This window comes from Pelodiscus sinensis, chromosome 5, assembly GCF_052426305.1.
Source record: "Pelodiscus sinensis isolate ZL-2025 chromosome 5, ASM5242630v1, whole genome shotgun sequence".
NCBI classification, from domain to species: domain Eukaryota; kingdom Metazoa; phylum Chordata; order Testudines; family Trionychidae; genus Pelodiscus; species Pelodiscus sinensis.
This window is the reverse complement of record NC_143056.1, coordinates 122123772-122143914: the sequence shown is the minus strand read 5'-3', so window position 1 is coordinate 122143914 and position 20143 is coordinate 122123772. Positions and strand designations below refer to the sequence as shown.

Below are 20143 nucleotides of genomic sequence, written 5' to 3'. Positions count from 1 at the left end.
CCGCAAAAGCACTGACTTCCTACTGTCTGAAATCAGTGCTTCTTGCGGAAATACTATGCTGCTCCCGTTCAGGCAAAAGTCCTTTTGCGCAAAAGGGCCAGTGTAGACAACTCAGATTTGTTTTCCGCAAAAAAGCCCCGATCGCAAAAATGGCGATCGGGGCTTTTTTGCGGAAAAGCTCGTCTAGATTGGCCACGGACGCTTTTCCGCAAAAAGTGCTTTTGCGGAAAAGTGTCCGTGCCAATCTAGACGCTCTTTTCCGAAAATGCTTTTAATGGAAAAGTTTTCTGTTAAGAGCATTTGCGGAAAATCATGCCAGTCTAGACACAGCCAGGGCGTTAAGTGCTGTTTTAAAAGCAGGGAGGGCTGAGCAAAACCCTGTTGGGGAGTTAGTTTCACTGCCCTGGGTCCGAGCTCAGCCCCCACACCTCAGGAATACTGAGGGAGCCCGGAAGGGAGGTGCTGCAGTGCCTGGCAACTGACACTTGAATAAAACTCTGTGTTAGTGGTGGCTCTTCCTGTGTTATTGGTGGCCTAGTGTTCTCCCAGCTCACCCCTGAAGGGGTTAAGGAGGCTCAGAGGGGGCTAATGAACTTGATAGGCTGCCCCTGGGGGAAGACACAGGCTTGACAGACAAGCACAGAGTGAAGCTGGAGCCTATTTAGCCAGGAGCAGGCAGGGCTTGTATAATGCAGGGAAGTGAGAGCAGAAGGGGCTGCTAGTGTCTCTCTCTGGGCCTAGTGAGGAGAGGAAGAGGAGGAGGAAACTCTGGGCTGGATCTGGAACCAGAGCCAAGGGATCCTGGCCCTGAGGGAAGGGTTTGCCCACAGAGGTGGTGGAGGGGAGGAGTAGGTAAAGGCCCAGGAAAATGACAGGAAGGGTTGAAATGGGGCAGGCGTGGGCTGCAGATTGTAGGTGTAAGCGGGGGAATGGTCCCACTCTTGTGGGGAACTTTCCTGGCTTCTATACACCCCGGTGAAATGAACCAGCGAAAGGTGAGAGTTTGGGGCCCTGGCAGGGGAAAACCATGAGCTGGCTGGAGGGTCAAGCCACAAAGGAGCGGCAGCACTGCGACTCCTAGGGAGCGAGAGGGGCAGCGAGTGTCTGCCCGGGCAGAGCGCATCCCTGCAGGCAGCCATGAGGAGATGCTCCAGCGGTGAGTACCCTGCTACAAGCCACTGTGCCACTTCTACGCTAGCCCTGCACAGGAAGTGCCCCCGGGGGGTCGTACTGTAACAGAGAACGGGGCCCACAGCCTCTAGTTTTCTTATTCCCTCAGCTCTGGCCTTTCCAGCCACTCAGCAGGCAGCGTGTGGTGCCACGGCAGGGCCTGCTGCTTACTGTGATGTGGTGCAGGGCAGGCAGCGTGGTGTCTAGGGGGAAGCGGTATATGGACACCGGGTACCCTCCAATCCACTGCTGGATGATGAAGCTGCTCAGGTCCATCTCTTGATCCAAAGAGGTATTGAGGATGCGAATGAACTTACGATTCACGGTGGCGATTTTTAGAACTCCTGTGTCCTCAGAAGCCCTGGGGGGTGGGGGATAAATTGAAGGAAGCACTTAGGACGCTAAACAAATATACCAAAGGGAGCAGTAGGCCAGGAGCTTCTCTTCCTCCCCTCCTGCTAGAAGGCAAGATGAGAAAGTTCTAGCTATCACTGCCTCAGTTAAAACTTCTTCTGGAATAAGATAAAATTCAGTAAGTGCAAATACAAGTTACTTGCCCTTAGAACAATCAGCGGAACACCTACAGAATGGAGGAGTACTGCAGTAAGGGATCTGGGGGTTTCAGTGGGACCACAATCTCAATATGAGACAATAGACTAACACTGTTTAAACCAAGCAAACATCATTCTGGGACATTCAGGCTGGACCTCCCTGGTCTAGCACCCTCGGGCTCTGGCCCGTCCCTGCCACTGGCCCTCCAACCACTATGCCTCCCCTCTGCCAACTCTGCTTCTGGCCTGCTGACCCCTTGTCACTGGCCTAGCTGGGATGCCGGACCTGGCCGGGCTTGCTAGACACGGGGCCCCGCTGTTGCTGCCGGATGCTTACACCACTGCCATTGGGCTCCTGGCTTTGGGGCTCTCTGGTCCAAGAACATCAGTGGTCATACCAGATCATGGATGTTGCCAGACCAGAGACTCCCGGTTTAAAGAGGTACAACTTGCATTAGCAGCAATGTTGTAAGCAAAACACAAGAAGCAATCCTTCCACTCCATTCTGCATTGATAAGGCTTCAGCTGGAGTACTGTGTCCAGTTCAGGACATCGCATTTCAGGAAAGATGTGGACAAATTGAAAGAAGCCCAGAGGAGAACTGCAAAAAATATTAAAATGCTAGAAAACATGATTTATGAGGGAAGGCTGAAAAAATTGGGGTTCTTCAGTTTGAAGAATACTGAGGGGAGGCATAAAAACTTTTCAAATATTGTACATAAAATGTATTACAAGTAAGAGGGCAAAAAAATGTTCTTAACTTCTGAGCATAGACCAAGAAGCAATGGGCTTAAATTGCAGCAAGGGAGGTTTAGTTTGGACATTAGGAAAAATTTCCTGTCAGATTGGTTAACCACTGGATCAAATTGTTTAACCTGCTCTTAAAAACTTCCAGTGCCACAACCTCTGTAGGCAAACACCTGTCAGTGATGGTCTAGTTATTATGTATTCCTTTCTTAAGTGCAGGAGACCGGACTAGCTAACCTACTGATATCCCTTCCAATCCTACACTTCTGTGATTCTTTTCAGCCCCAGCTACATGACAGCAGCTGCCTGTGTCTGTGTCCAAAGTTCCTTAGTGGTGCTAGGTCCTGGCACTCACCTCTCATAGTCTTCGTCTTTGCTCATATCTGAGGGCACTGCAGATGTGTTGCTCATGTAGATCCCATTGAGACTTGTGTGAATGAGAGGGCACAGATTCTGGGTCTGGCCCGTATTCAGATCAAAGCCTTTTAAAATAAAGACGCACACTCAAAATGAGGGCATGGCTACGGAGCATTAACATGAGCTAATGTGACCCTGGTGGAAGTCAGTCTGCCCTGCTCTCCTCAAAAGTAGAATTGGTTTAAAAATACATCCAATGTATTGCATACTCTAGCTTTTTCTTGGGCTCACAGATCCTAAGGCTAGAAGGGACCATTATGAGCAGTTAGTTTGACCTAGACCACTGGATTCTAAGCGGTGATTCTCACAGTAGCTTGAAGCAGAGTGTATCTTCAGAAGGATGCTCAGCTGTGATCTGACATCTCCAAGGGATGGTGAATTGACCATGTCTCCAGTCAGTTGTCCTAAGGGTTAGTCGTCCTCCTTGTTAACAGGGCACCTTGTTCCCAGCCCCAGCAGGCAGCAGCTGAAACATGGCTTTAGGCGCTGACCATGCAGTGTGGTACCTGATGCAGTGCTGTGTTGTTACAGGCCCTCTCCTGGGGAAGAGACTGTACAGGCAGTCACCGGGTTACGTACAAGATAAGGACTGTAGGTTTGTTCTTAAGTTGAATCTGTATGTAAGTCGGAACTGGCTCCAGATTCAGCCGCTGCTGAAGCTGATCAGTTTCAACAGCAGCTGAATCTGGACACCAGTTCCGACTTACATACAGATTCAACTTAAGAACCCCAGGCGTCCCCAAGTCAGCTGCTGCTGAAACTGATCAGCAGCTGATTCCAGGAAGCCCGGGGCAGAGCAGCTCTGCCTCGGGCTTCCTGTAGTCAGCCGCTGATCAGTTTCAGCAGCGGCTGACTTGGGGACGCCTGGGGCAGAGCAGCTCGGGTGCTGCTGGGTTGGTCCAGTAGCGTGGCCGCTCCTCGGCGCTACTGGACCAACCCAGCAGCACCCCAGCTGCTCTGCCCCAGGCATCCTGATAGAGCCGCTGCTGAAACTGATCAGCAGCGGCTGATTCAGGACTCCTGGGGCAGAGCAGCTGGGGTGCTGCCGGGTTGGTCCAGTAGCGCCAAGGAGCGGTGCTGCGGGACCAACCGGCAGCGCCCCACCTGCTCTACCACAGGCCCCGGGCTTTGCTCCACATCTCCCTGGTCTGCTGGGGGGGGGCACTAGCTGCGTCCCCCCCCCAGCAGACCAGGGAGACGGGGAGCAGCTTTTCTCGCCCCGGAGGAGGCGGGCGGCGGGACCAGGCATCCAGTCCTCCGGGGTGAGAAAATCCCCGTTCGTAACTGCGGATCCGACATAAGTCGGATTCGCGTAACTCGGGGACTACCTGTACACAAAATGCCGACCTGGCTTGTTGGAAGCTATTTCTCCAACAGTGCTTTGCATAAGGATAAGGGTTATCATGGATGTCCTGGCCAGCATGCCCTCTCCTCTGCAAGTGTAACTGCCACTAGGGAGATTTGAACCAGGGACCTGTGGAGCTTAGTATAGGAGCCTCTATGCATGGGTTCCCAAACTGGGGAAGGGGCATGAAGATATTCCAGGGGGGGTATAAAGTGATCCAGCCCTGCCCATGGTCAATCGCCTCCCCCATCCCCCACCAAGTTTTGCTGGTATTTTTGTATTTTAGCCTTGGTAAGTTCCTTCCCCCCCCCCCCTCCTCAACAAGTTTTGCTGCTATGGTGAGGGAGAGGGGCATGAGGGTTTCTCAAAAATCAAAAAGGGGGCGTGATGCTGAAAAGTTTGGGAACCACTGCATAGAGCTTGAGCTATAAAGCCAGCTGGCTCCCAGCTTAGGCTGTAGAGCTCCCTTGTTCTGATCTCTTGCTGTAAGTGCCACTGCATGGGACAGTGAACCACACTAGGTGTGTGGGTTAGACAGAGGCTGTGAAACCCTGATCCCCCTGTAACCTTTCCAATAGCTGTTCAGAATCCCAGCAGCTCTTGGAAAGGAGACCGGAATGACATTGTGTGTTCTGACAAACTTCCCTGCCCTCTGATGTCCTGTACACTCCTTACAATCAGGGTGCCCAAGGCTACGTTTTCCTGTACACTCCCTACAATCGGGGTATGTCTACACTACCCCCCTATTTCGAACTGGGGGGGGGGTAATGTAGTCATACGGAGTTGCAAATGAAGCCCGGGATTTGAATTTCCCGGGCTTCATTTGCATAAAGCTGGCCGGCGCCATTTTTAAATGCCGGCTAGGTTGGACCCCTAGGTCGGACTAGCTAGTTCGGATTAGGCTTCCTATCCGAACTAGCTGTATGCCTCGTGTATCCCCCAGAGCTAGGGAATCGGGTGTGTCTAGGCATGGGGTGTGTCTAGGCTGCGGGTGGTATTTCCAGCTGGAGGAGATGCAGTTGCCCTAGTTCTCAGCAAGCTAAAAATAAATAACAAGGTTGTGGCAATGCGAGTGGTGGGAGAGATATTTCCTCTGAACAGATACCTAGCATCTCTGGGCATGCGCTTGGGGCAGCTAGCCCCTCCTGCCACTTGCACTGCTGTGGGGATAAGAGTAGTCTGGGAACGTCTCTCTGAGCTGGGAATCACACCCCCAGCTCCAGGTGCAAGCATACACTAGTGTTTGGTGAGGCCTGGCTTGGGGTGTGAAATGTGCTGCAGAAAACAGAGTGCAGTAGGGCCATGGAATGGAGAACCCCCATGTTAGTACAATGCAACTGGGTGGGGCGTTTTGAACTACAGGCAGTCCCCGACTTACAGATCCGCACTTACGAACGGGGCTTTTCTCGCCCCAGAGCTCGCAGGCGGCGGGACCGCCCAGAGCGCAGCGGTCCCGCCACCGCGTCCTCCGGGGCGAGAAAAGCTGCTCCGGGTCTCCCTGGTGTGCTGGGGGCGGACTCCCCAGCACAGCAGGGAGACCCGAGCAAAGCCGCACAGGCGGCGGGACCCCGCTGCCCGTGCGGCTTTGCTCCTTTGCCCCGGAGCAAAGCCGCACAGGCGGCGGGGTCCCCCACCTCTGCGGCTTTGCTCCTGTCTCCCTGCTGTGCTGAGGAGTCCCCCCCAGCACACCAGGGAGACCCGGAGCAGCTTTTCTCGCCCCGCAGTGCCCCAGCTGTTCTGTCCCAGGAGTCCAGATTCAGCCGTTGTTGAAACTGATCAGCGGCTGATTCCAGGAAGCCGGGGGCAGAGCAACTCTGCCTAGGGCTTCCTGTAGTCAGCAGCTGATCAGTTTCAGCAGCGGCTGAATCTGGAGCCAGTTCCGACTTGCATACAAATTCAACTTAAGAACAAACCTATAGTCCCTATTTTGTATGTAACCCGGGGACTGCCTGTAATCTTAGTCAGTAGTGGGGTTATAGTTAAAGCTATCATCAAGCTACAGCAACTGTTGATTCTTGCAGGTGACTATGGGAACTGGTTTTGTGTGTGTGTTTGCGTGTGTGATCTAATCATCTTGTGGTTAAGGCACTTGACTGGGACTCGGTCGGTATCAAGTCTGCCACAGGCTTCCTCTGTGGCCATGGGGAAGTCACTTAATCTTGCTCTATCAATGAGCGTAATAAAGCTCCCTTTGTCTGTTTAGTCTATAATTTCTTTGGCGTATGGGCTGTCCAGTGGGCCTTGACCTTGGATAGGGCATGCAGACACTAGGATAATAATTCAATAAGTGCCACAATGTGGTTAAAATATTCTTAGTTCCCGTAATTTGTCCATTGGACCCTGACGTCAGCCATGCCAGAATGACGCAGCTGAAAAGGGCTGAATAAGTGAGAACATTCCTGAACTATCAGGGGACATGGTATTGTAACTAGATCCCTCAGGACAGTAGTTATCCCATTTGTAAAGGAGATGTTGAGCATCAACTGTTACTAATTCTTCCCTCTTAGAGGGATTAATCTATTACATGAGCACAGGCCATGTGCCTGCAAGTGTAGCCCATGACCCTTTAACTCTCCTAGATTGTATAAAGTGGCAGAACTTAAACTCACTGCTCAGGTGTTTGGGCTGGTTGATCTCCCAGGATGACAGGGACCTGGGGAGCAATATTGCAACTTTAGACCTTCTTGGTGAAGACAAAACGAGATGTGCTTTTGGAGAAGAGATCACATCCCAGACAGAGTTCACTGACTGTAGTTCCCTCTCTTTTCTTGCTGGTAAACCAGCTAGCTCTTGACTTGAAGTGAAGTTGTTAAAATCATCTACTCTCCTTCTGTCAAAAAGAAGAACACGTTTAAGGTCTGCATGGACCGGTGTTTATAAAGTTGAGCCATCTCTACACAAGAAATAGAATGAATTAACTAATGAACTATGTGGGAATAGTAATCCTTACTCCATTTAATAAGTAGGAAAAAATCTTGTGTATGTTCTGCCCCGATCTTGAGGGTAGCATGAGATCTAAAGTAGCATATTTTAAAGGTGAGTTGACTTGCAAACTAAAAGCAAACAACTTCAGAATATTTTATTGGATGCTTCAAATAGCTCAGTGATGAGAGGCATTCTATACAGAATGGTCTTAAAATGTCCCTTTCTACAAAGTTCACTTCATGGTTCTTATAATGCCCCCAACATGCACAGTGCTGGCAATATCATGCCTACCTCTTAAAGTCTGTATTTATTTAGTAAACAAGGGTTTTTCTTACACTAGATTGTGTTTTGCACTTTTTCTGACCCCCTCTCCCCCATCACAGTGGGTGGCTGCTGTCATGCTATATAGAATAACAGACAGATACCCCCCACACTCCTAGCCTCCTGCCCTCAGCTCCCCCCACAGCACCAGCCCCTTCCCTGAAGGACACAAGCAAAGTCTGGTAAGGCTTCGTCTGTCTGACTGGCGATGCCCCCACCCCATATATCCTCGCAAGGGCAAGGCCAACAACGTTCTAATGGAATTCTCCGAACATCTGGAAGGTTCCATGAGAGTCTACAAACATCCAGAACTTTCTAGGAGGTTTGTGAAAAATGAATCTATGTAATGGAATACCTGAAACATTTTACTCCAACACTCTTATTTTCCCTTTTGTCATGTACAACAAAAACAGCATGTAAGCCCAGTGCCCCACCCCAAGCTTGTTACCCCAACTGGTTGCCTACTCCTAAATCCAGTTCTTGATTTCTGGTTGAGCTGAGCCTGATGCTACAAGTGTCCATGAGTGTAAAGGGGCAAATGCCTATTTATACCTGTGGCAGTCAATAAATGAAACCTTGGAAAGGGGAGGTGCACCTGATTAAAAAGGTATAGACTTGTTTATAACATGGGTGAAGAGTCTTGAGGCTCTCACCTGTGACACCATGCCTGGCTGAAAGGGGGTAGACCAGGGTGACCTCCCCACCGTCCCACTTGGAGAAAGGCATGAGCAGATGACAGGGAGTTGAGTGGGGTTTAGGGTAGAGGCAGGTGTGAATCTTGCACTCCCTGTAGCAATCCTGCGTCTTCTGTATGTAGCTCACAGTGACAGTTACAGACCAAGCCCAGCCTTTCTGTGACTACATTTCTCTCATGCACACCCATGTAAATCAGGAGTGACTCTGGGATAGAACTGGTGTAAGCTGACTGCCCCACAGACTTTACTGGGGTGCACCTGCTATGAAGCCACTAGCAGTGCTGCAGACATCAATATTGTAGGGATTAGATCATAGCCCTGTGTTACTGGATAACAGGCAGGGAGCAGTCACTGGGTTTGCCATACCTGGACTCTGAGTCCTCACAGGATGTACCATAGATGTTGAATTCTTCTTGAACTACTTCTGATATCTGGGCTTTACTGTCAGCTTTTTCTATCTCAAGTTCTGTTTCTTTATCCTAAAACCAGGAGAAGATGGTGAGCCTGCCAGTTGCTGTCCAGGACTGTGATCTGTGTGCCACCTGCCTGTCCCTTTGGCATCCTCTAGATACAAATGCCACAGCCAAAAATGGTGGCACAGTATCTGTCGTGCCATTCTGAGCCCATGGCTGCCGGGTCCCATATGAGTCTTTGGACATCCCAAAGTTCATGCTCTGCCATGTTCTTTGAAAGGTTGTTAGTTAGGCCCAGGCATGTTTTTTTCCCCCTCCTTTCCCCTCACCAGTTTAACACAACCCCACATGGATGCTTGCATCAGGCAGTGGAGTGGAGTTCTATGGCAGAAGGGGCTTTGAGTCACTGGTTTTGCATGTAACTTCGATTCTCCCACTCAAAATGGAGTTGTGCCCTGGACTGACCTTGAGGAATGACTCCAGGAAGCTTGTGTGCTTGGGGATCCTGCGCAGCGCCATGTTACTTGATTCTGATGCTATGCCGTTCATCTCTGACCACAGCTGAGCGGAACGATGTAAGCAGCATGTTAACAGAGCTACTTGCTTACTTATGACCTCTCCAGGGATTTGTCCTAAGGGTGTGGGTGTTTCTTTAGGTCCTAGCTTCAGTCTTTTCCTTTCTCATCCCCCTCTCCATCAGTTGGACTGCTTGGTGTGTGCTTTGTTCCTCTAACTCATGGATTCTCAATGTGGGGATCCAAACAGGGCCCCCAGGGGAGTGTGACCACCCACTCTTCCTGTACTGGTAGATGAGAGGGGTGTCCTTGCTACATGTGGGAAGAGTCCAAGGGTGGAGGAGGTCTGATATAAAACAAGCTGAAGCAGTGATTCTTTGCCAGTGTCACACCCCTTTGGTGGACACACAAATGCACAATCCATGCTCTCTTACTAAGACAGGGAGCTGGAACATTTTTATAGTGGGGTTCAGGGAGTCACTGAACCAAACTGTATATAATGGAAATGCCTTCAAATGAAGGGGTGCTGGTTTCTATAAGTGACTTTTATTTGCCCCCAGAACAGTCTCTGTGCTGTCTCCTGGTTACCACTGCAACCACAGAGCTTTCTAGGGGGGCCATCAATAATCCATAGACAATCATAAAAAGCAAAACCAGAATGTAGTGCAGCGTATCACTGAGGGCTGATATTTGGGCCAGTCAGGTCTGCACTTTGATCTGGAGGATAGAGGGTGTGTTTATTCACTTGGCATGGAAGCGGGAGTAGAGTCTGAACAGGACGTGTGACCCCACTATACCAGCGTCAGACTGCTCTCCGTCCTCTATCACCATACTAGTGGATATTTCCTTTCAGGTTTTTTTATTAACCATGATTAAGTTGTCACCCAAAGCAGCTGTGTCTCTGCTAGTGGAACCATGAAGATCTCCCCCATTTGTCCAACTCTGGTTCTGTTTATTTTACTGGGCAGTACTTCAAATTCCAAAAGATTCCCCCACTTCTCTGTCTGCAGGAAGGTGACCACAACCAAACAGGGCCATCTGCTGTTCCATCACCTTGCTTGTTTTGCCTGAAATCGCAAGGGCTGATTTAAAAACAGAAGGAAAGTTGGCCATGGTAGGGAGAAATATCATGTGAATTCCATAGGCAGCAAATGCTTATTAGATATCTCCCCCTAGTGGCCAAATGCTGCAATTAATCTAGGGGTTGCTTCTGTACCTATTGAACTCAATGGCCAAATTCTCATTAATTTCAATTTCACAGGATCAGCGCTCTCCTTTGCCATAAAGGTTATAGACTTGCTGTCAGCCAGGGAGGGATCTCTGATGCCTGGGCACTGTTGGGTTTATTTTTCTAATTTTGGGAGGATGAAGGGATAGTGTTCCCTGTGCACTTGGGTGGCTACCCACAAGAGAATTTGGTGTCACCCAGCTAATTAGCAGTGTGACCACAGCCAGCTACAGTCAACCAGTTAGAAACATGTGTTTCTACTAGTGGTGCACATCTGCACATGCCTCTGTGCACATCACAAAATTGATTCCACACACAGATGGAAAAAACTAGAGGGAACAGTGTGTGGGGGGGAAAGGGGAGAGGCTTTTGTCACTGACATTATCTAAATTGCTAGATCCCCTCATCTGAAATTCTGTGTTCAATTCTGGCTGTGCAGCCTCAAAGGATACAACAAAATTAATTACAGGTCAGAGACAGATGATGAGAAACATTTCAAAACTTCCAAGGAAGGAAAGTTTGTTGCCTTAGATAGGAGTCAAAAGGAACATGCGACACTGTATAAAATAATGAATGGTACTGAAAAGATAAATCAGAAAGGTTTATTCACCCTTCTTGTGACACAGGAGCAAAGATACAGACAAAGAAAGGGAAAGGGGGCAAAACTGAAACTGCTCAGAGAAAATATTTTTTTACACACATACATACACACACACAGCCAAGTTAAGCTGTGGAACTTGCTGTCACAAGATACTATGGAAGGCTCAAAGAAAGGAGCAGAGATCTAGATAGTTGGCAATGATACCCTGAGTTACAACACTAAGGACATTTGAGGGAGTCAACAAACATGTGGACAAGAGGGATTCAGTGGATATAATGTACTTAGATTTCCAGAAAGCCTTTGACAAGGTCCCTCACTGAAGGCTCTTAAGTAAAGTAAGTTGTCATTGGATAAGAGGGAAGGTACTTTCATGGACTGATAACTGGTTAAAAGACAGGAAACAAAGGGTAGGAATAAATGGTCAGTTTTCAGAATGGAGAGAGGTAACTAGTGGGGTCCCCCAAGGGTCTGACCCTGGACCAATCCTATTCAACTTATTTATAAATGATCTGGAGAAAGGGGTAGACAGTGATGAGGCAAAATTTGTAGATGATGCCAAACTGCTCAAGATAGTCAAGACCAAAGCAGACTGTGAAGAGCTTCAAAAAGATCTCAGAAAACTATGTGGTTGGGCAACAAAATGGAAAATGAATTTAATGTTGATAAATGTAAAGTAATGCACATTTGAAAAAATAATCCCAACTACATATACAAAATGATGGGGACTAATTTAACTATAACCAATCAACAGGGAGATTATGGAGTCATTGTGGCTAGTTGTTTGAAAACATCTACTCAATGTGCAGTGGCAGTCAAAAAAGTAAACAGAATGTTAGGAATCATTAAAAAAGGGATAGAGAATAAAACAGAATATCTTATTGCCTCTATATAAAGCCATGGTACGCCCATATCCTGAATACTGCATAACGATGTGGTCACCTCATCTCAAAAAAGATATATTGGCATTGGAAAAGGTTCAGAAAAGGGCAACAAAAATTATTGGGGTTAGGAACAGGTCCCATATGAAGACAGATTTTAAAAAGAGTGGAACTTTTCATCTTAGAAAAGAGGAGACTAAGGGGGATATGATAGAGGTCTATAAAATCACAACAGGTATGAAGAAAGTGAATAAGGAAAAGTTATTTACTTATTCCCACAATATAAGAACTAGGGGTCACCAAATGAAATTAATAGGTAGCCAGTTTAAAACAAATAAAAAGAAATTTTTCTTCAAGCATTGCACAATCAACCTGTGGAACTCCTTGCCAGAGGATGTTATGATCATGAAGGTCAGAAATTCAATAGGATTCAAAAAAGAATAGATAAATTCATGGAGGTTAGGTCCATCAATGGCTATTAGCTAGGATGGGTAGGAATGGTGTCCCTAGCCTCTGTTTGTCAGAGGCTGGAAATGGATGACAGGAGAGGAAGGGATCACGTGATGATTCCCTGTTCTGTTCATTCCCTTTGGGGCATCTGGCATTGGCCACTGTTGGAAGACAGGACACTGGGCTAGATGGATCTTTGATCTGACCCAGTCTGGACGTTCTTATTTTCTCATGACATTAAATAAACAAGAAGTTGAGCAGTGGATTACCCCATAACTGCCTACTACCATCTTTTTTAATCTTCTTCTGAAGCAGGTGGTACAAGACCCAAGGGTATGTCTACACTTCTGTCTCCTGCACGGAGACTGATGTGTGTTAATGGTGCCTGTACTAGCATGCTGAAATTAGTGTGACTCGACCTTGTGGCGGAGGCTCATGCTAGCTACCTAAGCTCAGACTAAGAGTAGGGTGGGCCTGAGCTCACGTGGCTAGCTGCTGCCAGAGTGTCCACACAGCTATTTTTAGTGTGCTTGCATGAGCCCCATCCACCTAGCTCTGTCTTTCCGGGCAGCGAGCTCCCTCCCAGCATTGTAGCCGTACCCAGTGTGATGGAATCCCAGAGGCGAAGTGTGGGACCATGGGACCACCGTGTCCCCTAATTCTCCAGCCTGGGCTGACTCTCACAGTACTTTGCTAGGGACAAGGAGCAAACCCCTCCAGGCCTTGTTATCACAACAGCAAACGATGCCCTATACCCAGCTGGATTACATGAATGCTCCCAGAGCCACTTCTGAATCACACAGAGAAAGGCACCAGCCAAATCCCCCCAGCTTTCAGTCTTGTACCTCAGGAATATACCGCCTTGCACTGCTCAAGATGAGGAGCAAAGGGTAGACTGTTATTAATTGGTTCACCACCTCATCAGTGGAGATACACTAGCCTTTGTAAACCTGAGCAATTACCAAACACTTCAGGCAAACTCACCGGTAAAGAAGAACAGTTGATCAAGTGTATTGACTACAAAAGACAGATTTTACGAGACTATAAGTGACAAGCAAAGAGTCACTGTAGTTACTGTCGCGGGAATCACAGGTCCGATGACCCAAGGGGGGAAGGACAGAACCAGGTGGACAGTTTTAGCAAATAAAGGATATTTATTTATGACAGTGATGAATTTATAGTATTTATTCTAAGATTTTTAATAGACCGTGTTAATAATGAATTTACAGTATTTATTATATTCTGCGATTTCTAGTTAAATGTGTCAGAGATATAAGGATGGGAATGGCAAGGGGAATAGTCTCTATTCTAACAATATCCAGTTACACTAATTAAATAAGAGTGATAACTACAAACTCTATGTACTACCCAAAACAACTATATCACTAAGCTTATAGAACAAAGAAAATCAAATCATACATACCAACTTACACAGCACACGGAACATTTCAAAGATATTGGTTTGGTTGCGAAGGCCTTGGTTACGCCCGAGAGTCGAGGGAGGTGGCTGGTCGGTTGATCAGGCCGGCAGCGCTTTGAAGTATACGGGAAGGCACACGCACGGTGATACGTGTGTTGCGAAGACCTCCTAGAGCGAACTGTGCGATGGGTATTTATCCCCAAATCTGCACATCGCTTTCCCGTGCTTGCATATTTCCATATATAGCCCAATGGTCACCAAGTGGGGGGTCTGTGTCCCAGGGGTTGGGCCGAAACTGTGCAGGTTTCATGAGACCAGGTAAGTCCCGCAGTTCTCATGCCAAGGTGACCGGTGGGAGAGTCTGAGGCTATTTCCCCTTTTCACACCTTCCCTTTTTCTAAAGGCAATGGTATGCAGGAAGGGTGCGGCCGGTTTCTCCCAGGGAGTACTGCAGCCCACTATAGCAAGAGCGGCCTGGCCAAATTTTTTTACTGGGGAAGCAGTTTTTTTTTTCTAACAGTTATCAAAATAAAATAAAATAAAATAAAATGCAAACATTCAGTTTAAACTCTCAGCTGGGCAACAACTAGCTTAAGCAGTTTTCCTCACCCCACTGATAACGCAGCTCATCGTACACTGGTTTCATGCTTGACAGGCCAATCCCCTTTGTTGGAGTCTTCAGTGTTCTGAGTGTCTGTGGCTTGCAGCACAGGTGGGGGTAGGAGAAAAGGCTACATGTGGCCCATGTTGGTTTATGCTCTTAGTCCCATGTGCTTGGAGAATGCCAGTCCAGGCAGGTCTGGTGGGCATTACTGGGTCCCTAGGCAAGGCCAAGCAATTCCCGTGATGTGGCTTCAGGCAGGTGAGTCACGGAATTGTAGCTCCCTGGCTGGACGATAGCTGGTGATTTCTATTCAGCACCCCTCTAGGTGTTGGCAGTTTCCCCCTGCAGAGCAAATATTGGGGAGACTCCCAACGTCACTGGATATTTTAGTGACAACCACACAGCACATTCTCTTAACTTCATTCGCATTAATGATACAGAGATAGAGACAGAAAAGTGGCTCTGAGTGGAGGTTCCCTGGTACCACCCATGGCAGGCTTTACGTGCACTATCATGCGTACATACAAAATGAGGAATATGAGACGTACAGGGCACTCCCCCAAGGCACAGAGTGTCACACCAAGAGCTACACTCACTAGAAGAGCGCTGGTCCAACCCAGTCAGGCAGTTCCTAGGGTCTGCTGATCCTGTTCTGGGGCCAAGAGGGTGGACCGTCCCTAAGAGTCCCGCTGCAGGGGATGGTCCTTGGGCCAACCCACAGGCTTTCTGGCAACATTGTGCCACCAGAGTAGGCCCCAGCACCTGCCTCTAAGCCGGGGTGGGCAAGATATGATCCATGGACTGGATCCGGCCCGCCAAGCCATTTGAACCAGCCCACAGCCCACCTGCTACTCCCCTGCCCCCAGGCCAATTGAGAGCTGGAAGTGAGGGGGGGGTGCGCAAGATTATTCTCTGTACAAAGCGGCTGGTGACTCCCTCCCCTGCCAGGGGCACATAGCTCGTAGAAGGAACCGTCCCTTTCCACCCAAGACCCCACCCCTTCTGCCTGAGGCCCCACCACCAGCTGTTTTGAACAGCAACTGGCTTCGTGCTCTCCCCCACCCTCAGGTCTCGATTGGCCTGGGGGTGGGTGAGCATGTGAAGTCTCCTCTCCCTACCAGGGGTGCGTGCCGCCTAGAGGGAACTGCCAGCTGTTCAAAACGTCTGGCGGTTCCCTCTAGGCCAGTGGTCCCCAACCTTTAGAGGCTGCCGGGTGACAGGGGGTGTGACCGTTCGCCTGCCGGGCGCCAGAGGGCGGGGACACATGCACGCCTGGGGGCGCCCCCCCCCATAGCCGCAGGGGCTGGTGCTCCTCCCAAGCGCCGCGCGCCCGGGGCACGAGTGGCCAATTTGCGGTGCTCCCGGGGCCAGCGCTTACCATGCGCCCGGGCCGGCTCCGGCCCCGATGAATGCACCACATGCCCGGGGCCAGGCCAGCCCCGAGCACTTGGCGGGCCCACACAAATGGCCCCATGGGCACCATGTTGGGGACCACTGCTCTAGGCTCTGTGCGCCCCTGGCAGGGCAGGGGCTGAGAGATTTTGCATGCTCCCCACCCCAAAGCCCTGACTGGGGGGCAGGGGAGTGCGCTAAGTCACTTTCCCCTGCCAGAAGCACAAAGTGCCTAGAGCGAGCCATCAGCTGTTCAAATGGCTGGTGGTTCCCTCTAGGCACCAGGTGAGAGACTTTGCATGTTCCCGCACCTCAAGGCCCTGATTGGCCTCAGGAATGGGGAGCAAACAAAGTCTCCTCCCCGCACCAGGGCCGTGCGGCGCCTAGAGGGAACCTCCTCTTTCCACCCAAGACCACGCCCCTTCTGCCTGAGCCCCCGCCCCGTCCAGGGCAGAGCCAGCCCACAACTGCCTATCAAAATTCATGAAGTACCCCCCCCCTGCAAAAATGATTGTTCACCCCTGCTCTAAGCCTACAGAGTTCTGTTGGCTCAGCACATATCTCCTCTCTTAATGGCTCTTATCTCCATTTTCCACAGCTCTTCTCTGAGTCCCCTCCATGTAAGCCGTGCTGCCCGATACTGGGGGGTGTCACAGCAAAATGTGGACTCCTGGGCACTCCAGTAGCATGGAGGCCTTGTGGCCTATCTCTGCCTTCCGCTCCTCACCTCATGTCTCTGCAGCTTGCTTACAGAGCCACCCTGAGCTGACCTGCCCCAGGCACCAACCTGCTGCCTTAGCTTCTCCTTACACATTTATTTCCCTTTGCAGGGGAAGTGTTTTGCAGTGACATAAGGGCAGCCCTGGCCAGGATCTTCCAGTCTCCCGCCCCTCCCTTCCTCTGTTCTATCTCCACCCCCACTGGATGCCTTCTGCCTGAGCTCTGCTCCCTCACCAATTACATCAAAATTGAGCCAGCCAGAGCATGCGGTGCTGAGAGTTTCCCTGGCCTGGGGCCTCACTTGCCCATTACACAGCTTCTGTCTTCTCCTGGATTAGAGCAGAGCTGCATACCACATACCATTGCTATAATGCAACGAGCTGATCCCCCCTCCCTGCAGGCTCAAACCAGTTCCAAGATTCTCACCCTCTGCCAAGGTTTCTTTGCCGCATTAGGGGTCTAATTCCTGAACAGGAGACACTGTGCTTAGCTAGATTGGCTTTGGAATTTCACACACACATGAAACAGGATCTATTCCTTATAACGGGCACTGTCCAGGATGGGGGGAGGGGGGTGAAGTCTGGATTCTAATACCATTGAAGTCAATGGGGATTTTGCTATTGAGTTTAGTGGGAACAAGCCCAAACTCTAATTTTGCATCTTTCTTATTCTTGTCTGCTCTTGTCTTTTGCTTGTGACTTGGTCTCTCTCCAAGGCTTATGTGCATTTTAGCAGACACAGTTATCTGCAGGATCCTTGCGGTTTTGGCCCTTATTCACATTATTCAAATAATTCACATTATTCCATATTAGGTATGGAAACTAATAGCTATAATAGTGCTTGAACAAGGTGATTACTAGCAGGGCTCTAGCACACTTTCCCTCACCAGTTGCATGCAAGGCTACATTCAGACTGCAGAGTTAAATCGGAAAAAGAAATGCAATTTGCGGTATGCAAACTGCGTATCTTTTTCCAATTTACTTTCAAAAGAGCCTTTTCCGAGATTTGGCGTGTCTACATGGCGCCAAATTTTGGAAAAAAGTGCTCTTTTGACACATCCCTTATGCTCCATAGAATGAGGTGAAAGGGTATGTCTGCTTTTTTGAAATTTTTTTTGGAGAAGTGGACGTGTCCCTTGAATGCGGCATTGCTTTTCTGGGATCCCTCCAGAATCCCGGAAAAGCAATGCAGTCTAGCCTTAGTGTTAGGGTTTTTTGTTTTGCTTGAGATCCGTGTTCTGAAACAATGCCATGGATAATAGGCTGCATAGGTAAGTAAGCACCTTCGTTTTCAGTTTAAACCAACTTTTGTTGAAAAAAACCTGGGTTTTACAAAAACTGTTGTTCTCTTTTTTTCTGTTTTTTCACCTGACTTCTGTATCATTCAAATATATAAAAATAACTTGTTTATTAGGAAATATAGTACATTGCCAGAGACACAATGATAAATTCCGCAGGGGTCTGTTTTGGGACTGGCTCTCTTCAATATCTTCATCAACGATTTAGATATTGGCATTGAAAGTACGCTTATTAAGTTTGCAGATACCACCAAGATGGGAGGGGTTGCAACTGCTTTGGAGGATAGGGTCATAACTCAGAATGATCTGCAAAAATTGGAGAAATGGTCTGAGGTAAACCCGATGAAGTTTAATAAAGACAAATGCAAAGTGCTCCACTTAGGAAGGAACAATCAGTTTCACACATACAGAATGGGAAGCGACTGTCTAGGAAGGAGTACAGCAGAAAGGGATCTAGGAGTTATAGTGGACCACAAGCTAAATATGAGTCAACAGTGTGATGCTGTTGCAAAAAAAGCAAACATGATTCTGGGATGCATTAACAGGTATGTTTTGAGCAAGACACGAGAAGTCATTCTTCTGCTCTACTCTGCACTGGTTAGGCCTCAGCTGGAGTATTGTGTTCAGTTCTGGACACCGCATTTCAAGAAAGATGTGGAGAAATTGGAGACGGTCCAGAGAAGAGCAACAAGAATGATTAAAGGTCTAGAGAACATGACCTATGAAGGAAGGCTGAAAGAATTGGGTTTGTTTAGTTTAGAAAAGAGATGATTGAGAGGGGACATGATAGCAGTTTTCAAGTATCTAAAAGGGTGTCATAAGGAGGAGAGAAAAAACTTGTTCATCTTGGCCTCTGAGGACAGAACAAGAAGCAATGGGCTTAAACTGCAGCAGGGAAGGTTTGGGTTGGACGTTGCGCATTTGGGATGTAGAGCGTTTCCCTTTTCCCAGGGAGGCTTTCCCAGCTGGTCGCTGTGCAGCGTCCCCAGGGAGGCAGGAATGGGCTATGCGGGTAGATCGAGGGGTCTTCTCAAATCTGCCCCCCACTTCAGGCCAGCCACCTTCAAAGAGCAGATGTCTCTGCCACCTGAGCTCTGAGCTGTCGACACCGAGCATGCCATGGATGAGTCTGCTGGCTCTTTCCTGCTTACCTTCCCCCTGTCCAGACTCAGCAACCTACTAAGCATGGGCCCACCTTCAAGCACATGGAGCATCCCACTGAAACCAAAGCTTGCAGTGGGGCGTGCTGTTTATGTACCTTACTGACTCAGGGCCTGAATGCGCTGAGGGAAAGGAGTGTCGCCAGCTAAGGCTCCATGCCAGGTGGCACTTGTGTAGCACTGGCCTGGTGCAGCGCGCCCACTCATTGCAGTTCCTTGCCCCCAGGGCTCGCCGTGCAGAGGACAGAAAGCACAGGGAGAACTGACAGCGACTGTTGTTTCAGCCGGACTTCAGTTCTGGCCACTTCTCTCCCCCTTCAGCGCCTTGCCAGTGTGGGGAAGCAGTGGCATGTCAGGAGAGAGGGGAGCACTGGCATGGACGATGGCATGGGAGGGCGTGCGAGGCAGCCCAGGGAGCCGTGGAGGCTCTGGGAGTGCTGGTGCTATTTGCGGGGTGGAAAAGCAGCAGCGCAGTTTTTGTTGCTATTCTACAGACAGATGGCTGGGTTCCCAGGTAGACAAGTCTATCAGGTCATGTGATCAGATGGAACCATGAAACATCTGGCATGGGAGGGACATGGACTGAGATCCCTGGCCTGCCTGTCTGCATGTGGGTGTGGTGGCACATCGAGTACCCCCGATCCTGTACCCCGTCTGCAGCAAGATGAGACTCCACCAACCAGTGGTGTAGAAAGGGTTTATTGCTCCTCCAGGATACAGCACAGCATAGACGTGATGTGGTTTCAGGAGTCAGGGCCAGGATGCCTCAGACCTCTTGGATTAGAGGGTCCATTGTCATCACTAGACCCTCAGCCCTCAGCTAAGGCTGCTTCCTTCATGTTTCCCAGCCAGCAACTGACCCTTCCCCTGAAACCTGGTGTTGGTCTCCCCCCCTGGGAATCCCCTGTTATCTCCTCAGGCTGAACCTAGGTGTCTGGGTTAATACACATTTGGGTGAGTCAGTGGGAATCTCACACCACAACGTAGGGGGACACCAGGTTACAGAGCAGACAGACCCCCACTACGCCACAGTGGGACACCCCCAGCAAGGGCAGAGGGGTTCTCTGAGGAGCAAGAGTGCCCAGAGAGTGCCGCAGAGGCAGCGCTGCCTGCAGTGAATGGCTTGCGCCAGCTTTGAGGCGACAAGAGCAACACCTGCTATTTCTTTGCCTTCACTTTCTGCACCACGGTCACCCCTCTTCATGCACCATGGCCCTGAGACTGTCAGGAATGGAAGTGGCAGGGGTCACCTTTAGGCTGCTGTAAAGGGAGCCTCAAGCCTGTGCAATTCCCA

At 49.4% G+C, this 20143-nt stretch overlaps 1 protein-coding gene across 1 annotated transcript in view; it reads right to left on the bottom strand.

Moving 5' to 3' along the window:
* The window catches only part of LMNTD2 (lamin tail domain containing 2), a 71959-nt gene that overhangs the window by 16716 nt on the left and 35100 nt on the right, over positions 1–20143 (bottom strand). Inside the window, exons 7-11 of the mRNA XM_075928265.2 lie at positions 9050–9145; positions 8538–8650; positions 6840–7060; positions 2824–2950; positions 1342–1531 (exon numbers count right to left, since the gene is read on the bottom strand). Of these exons, the coding sequence (XP_075784380.2) occupies positions 1342–1531; positions 2824–2950; positions 6840–7060; positions 8538–8650; positions 9050–9145 (747 nt within the window). The remainder of the gene's footprint in view (positions 1–1341; positions 1532–2823; positions 2951–6839; positions 7061–8537; positions 8651–9049; positions 9146–20143) is intronic.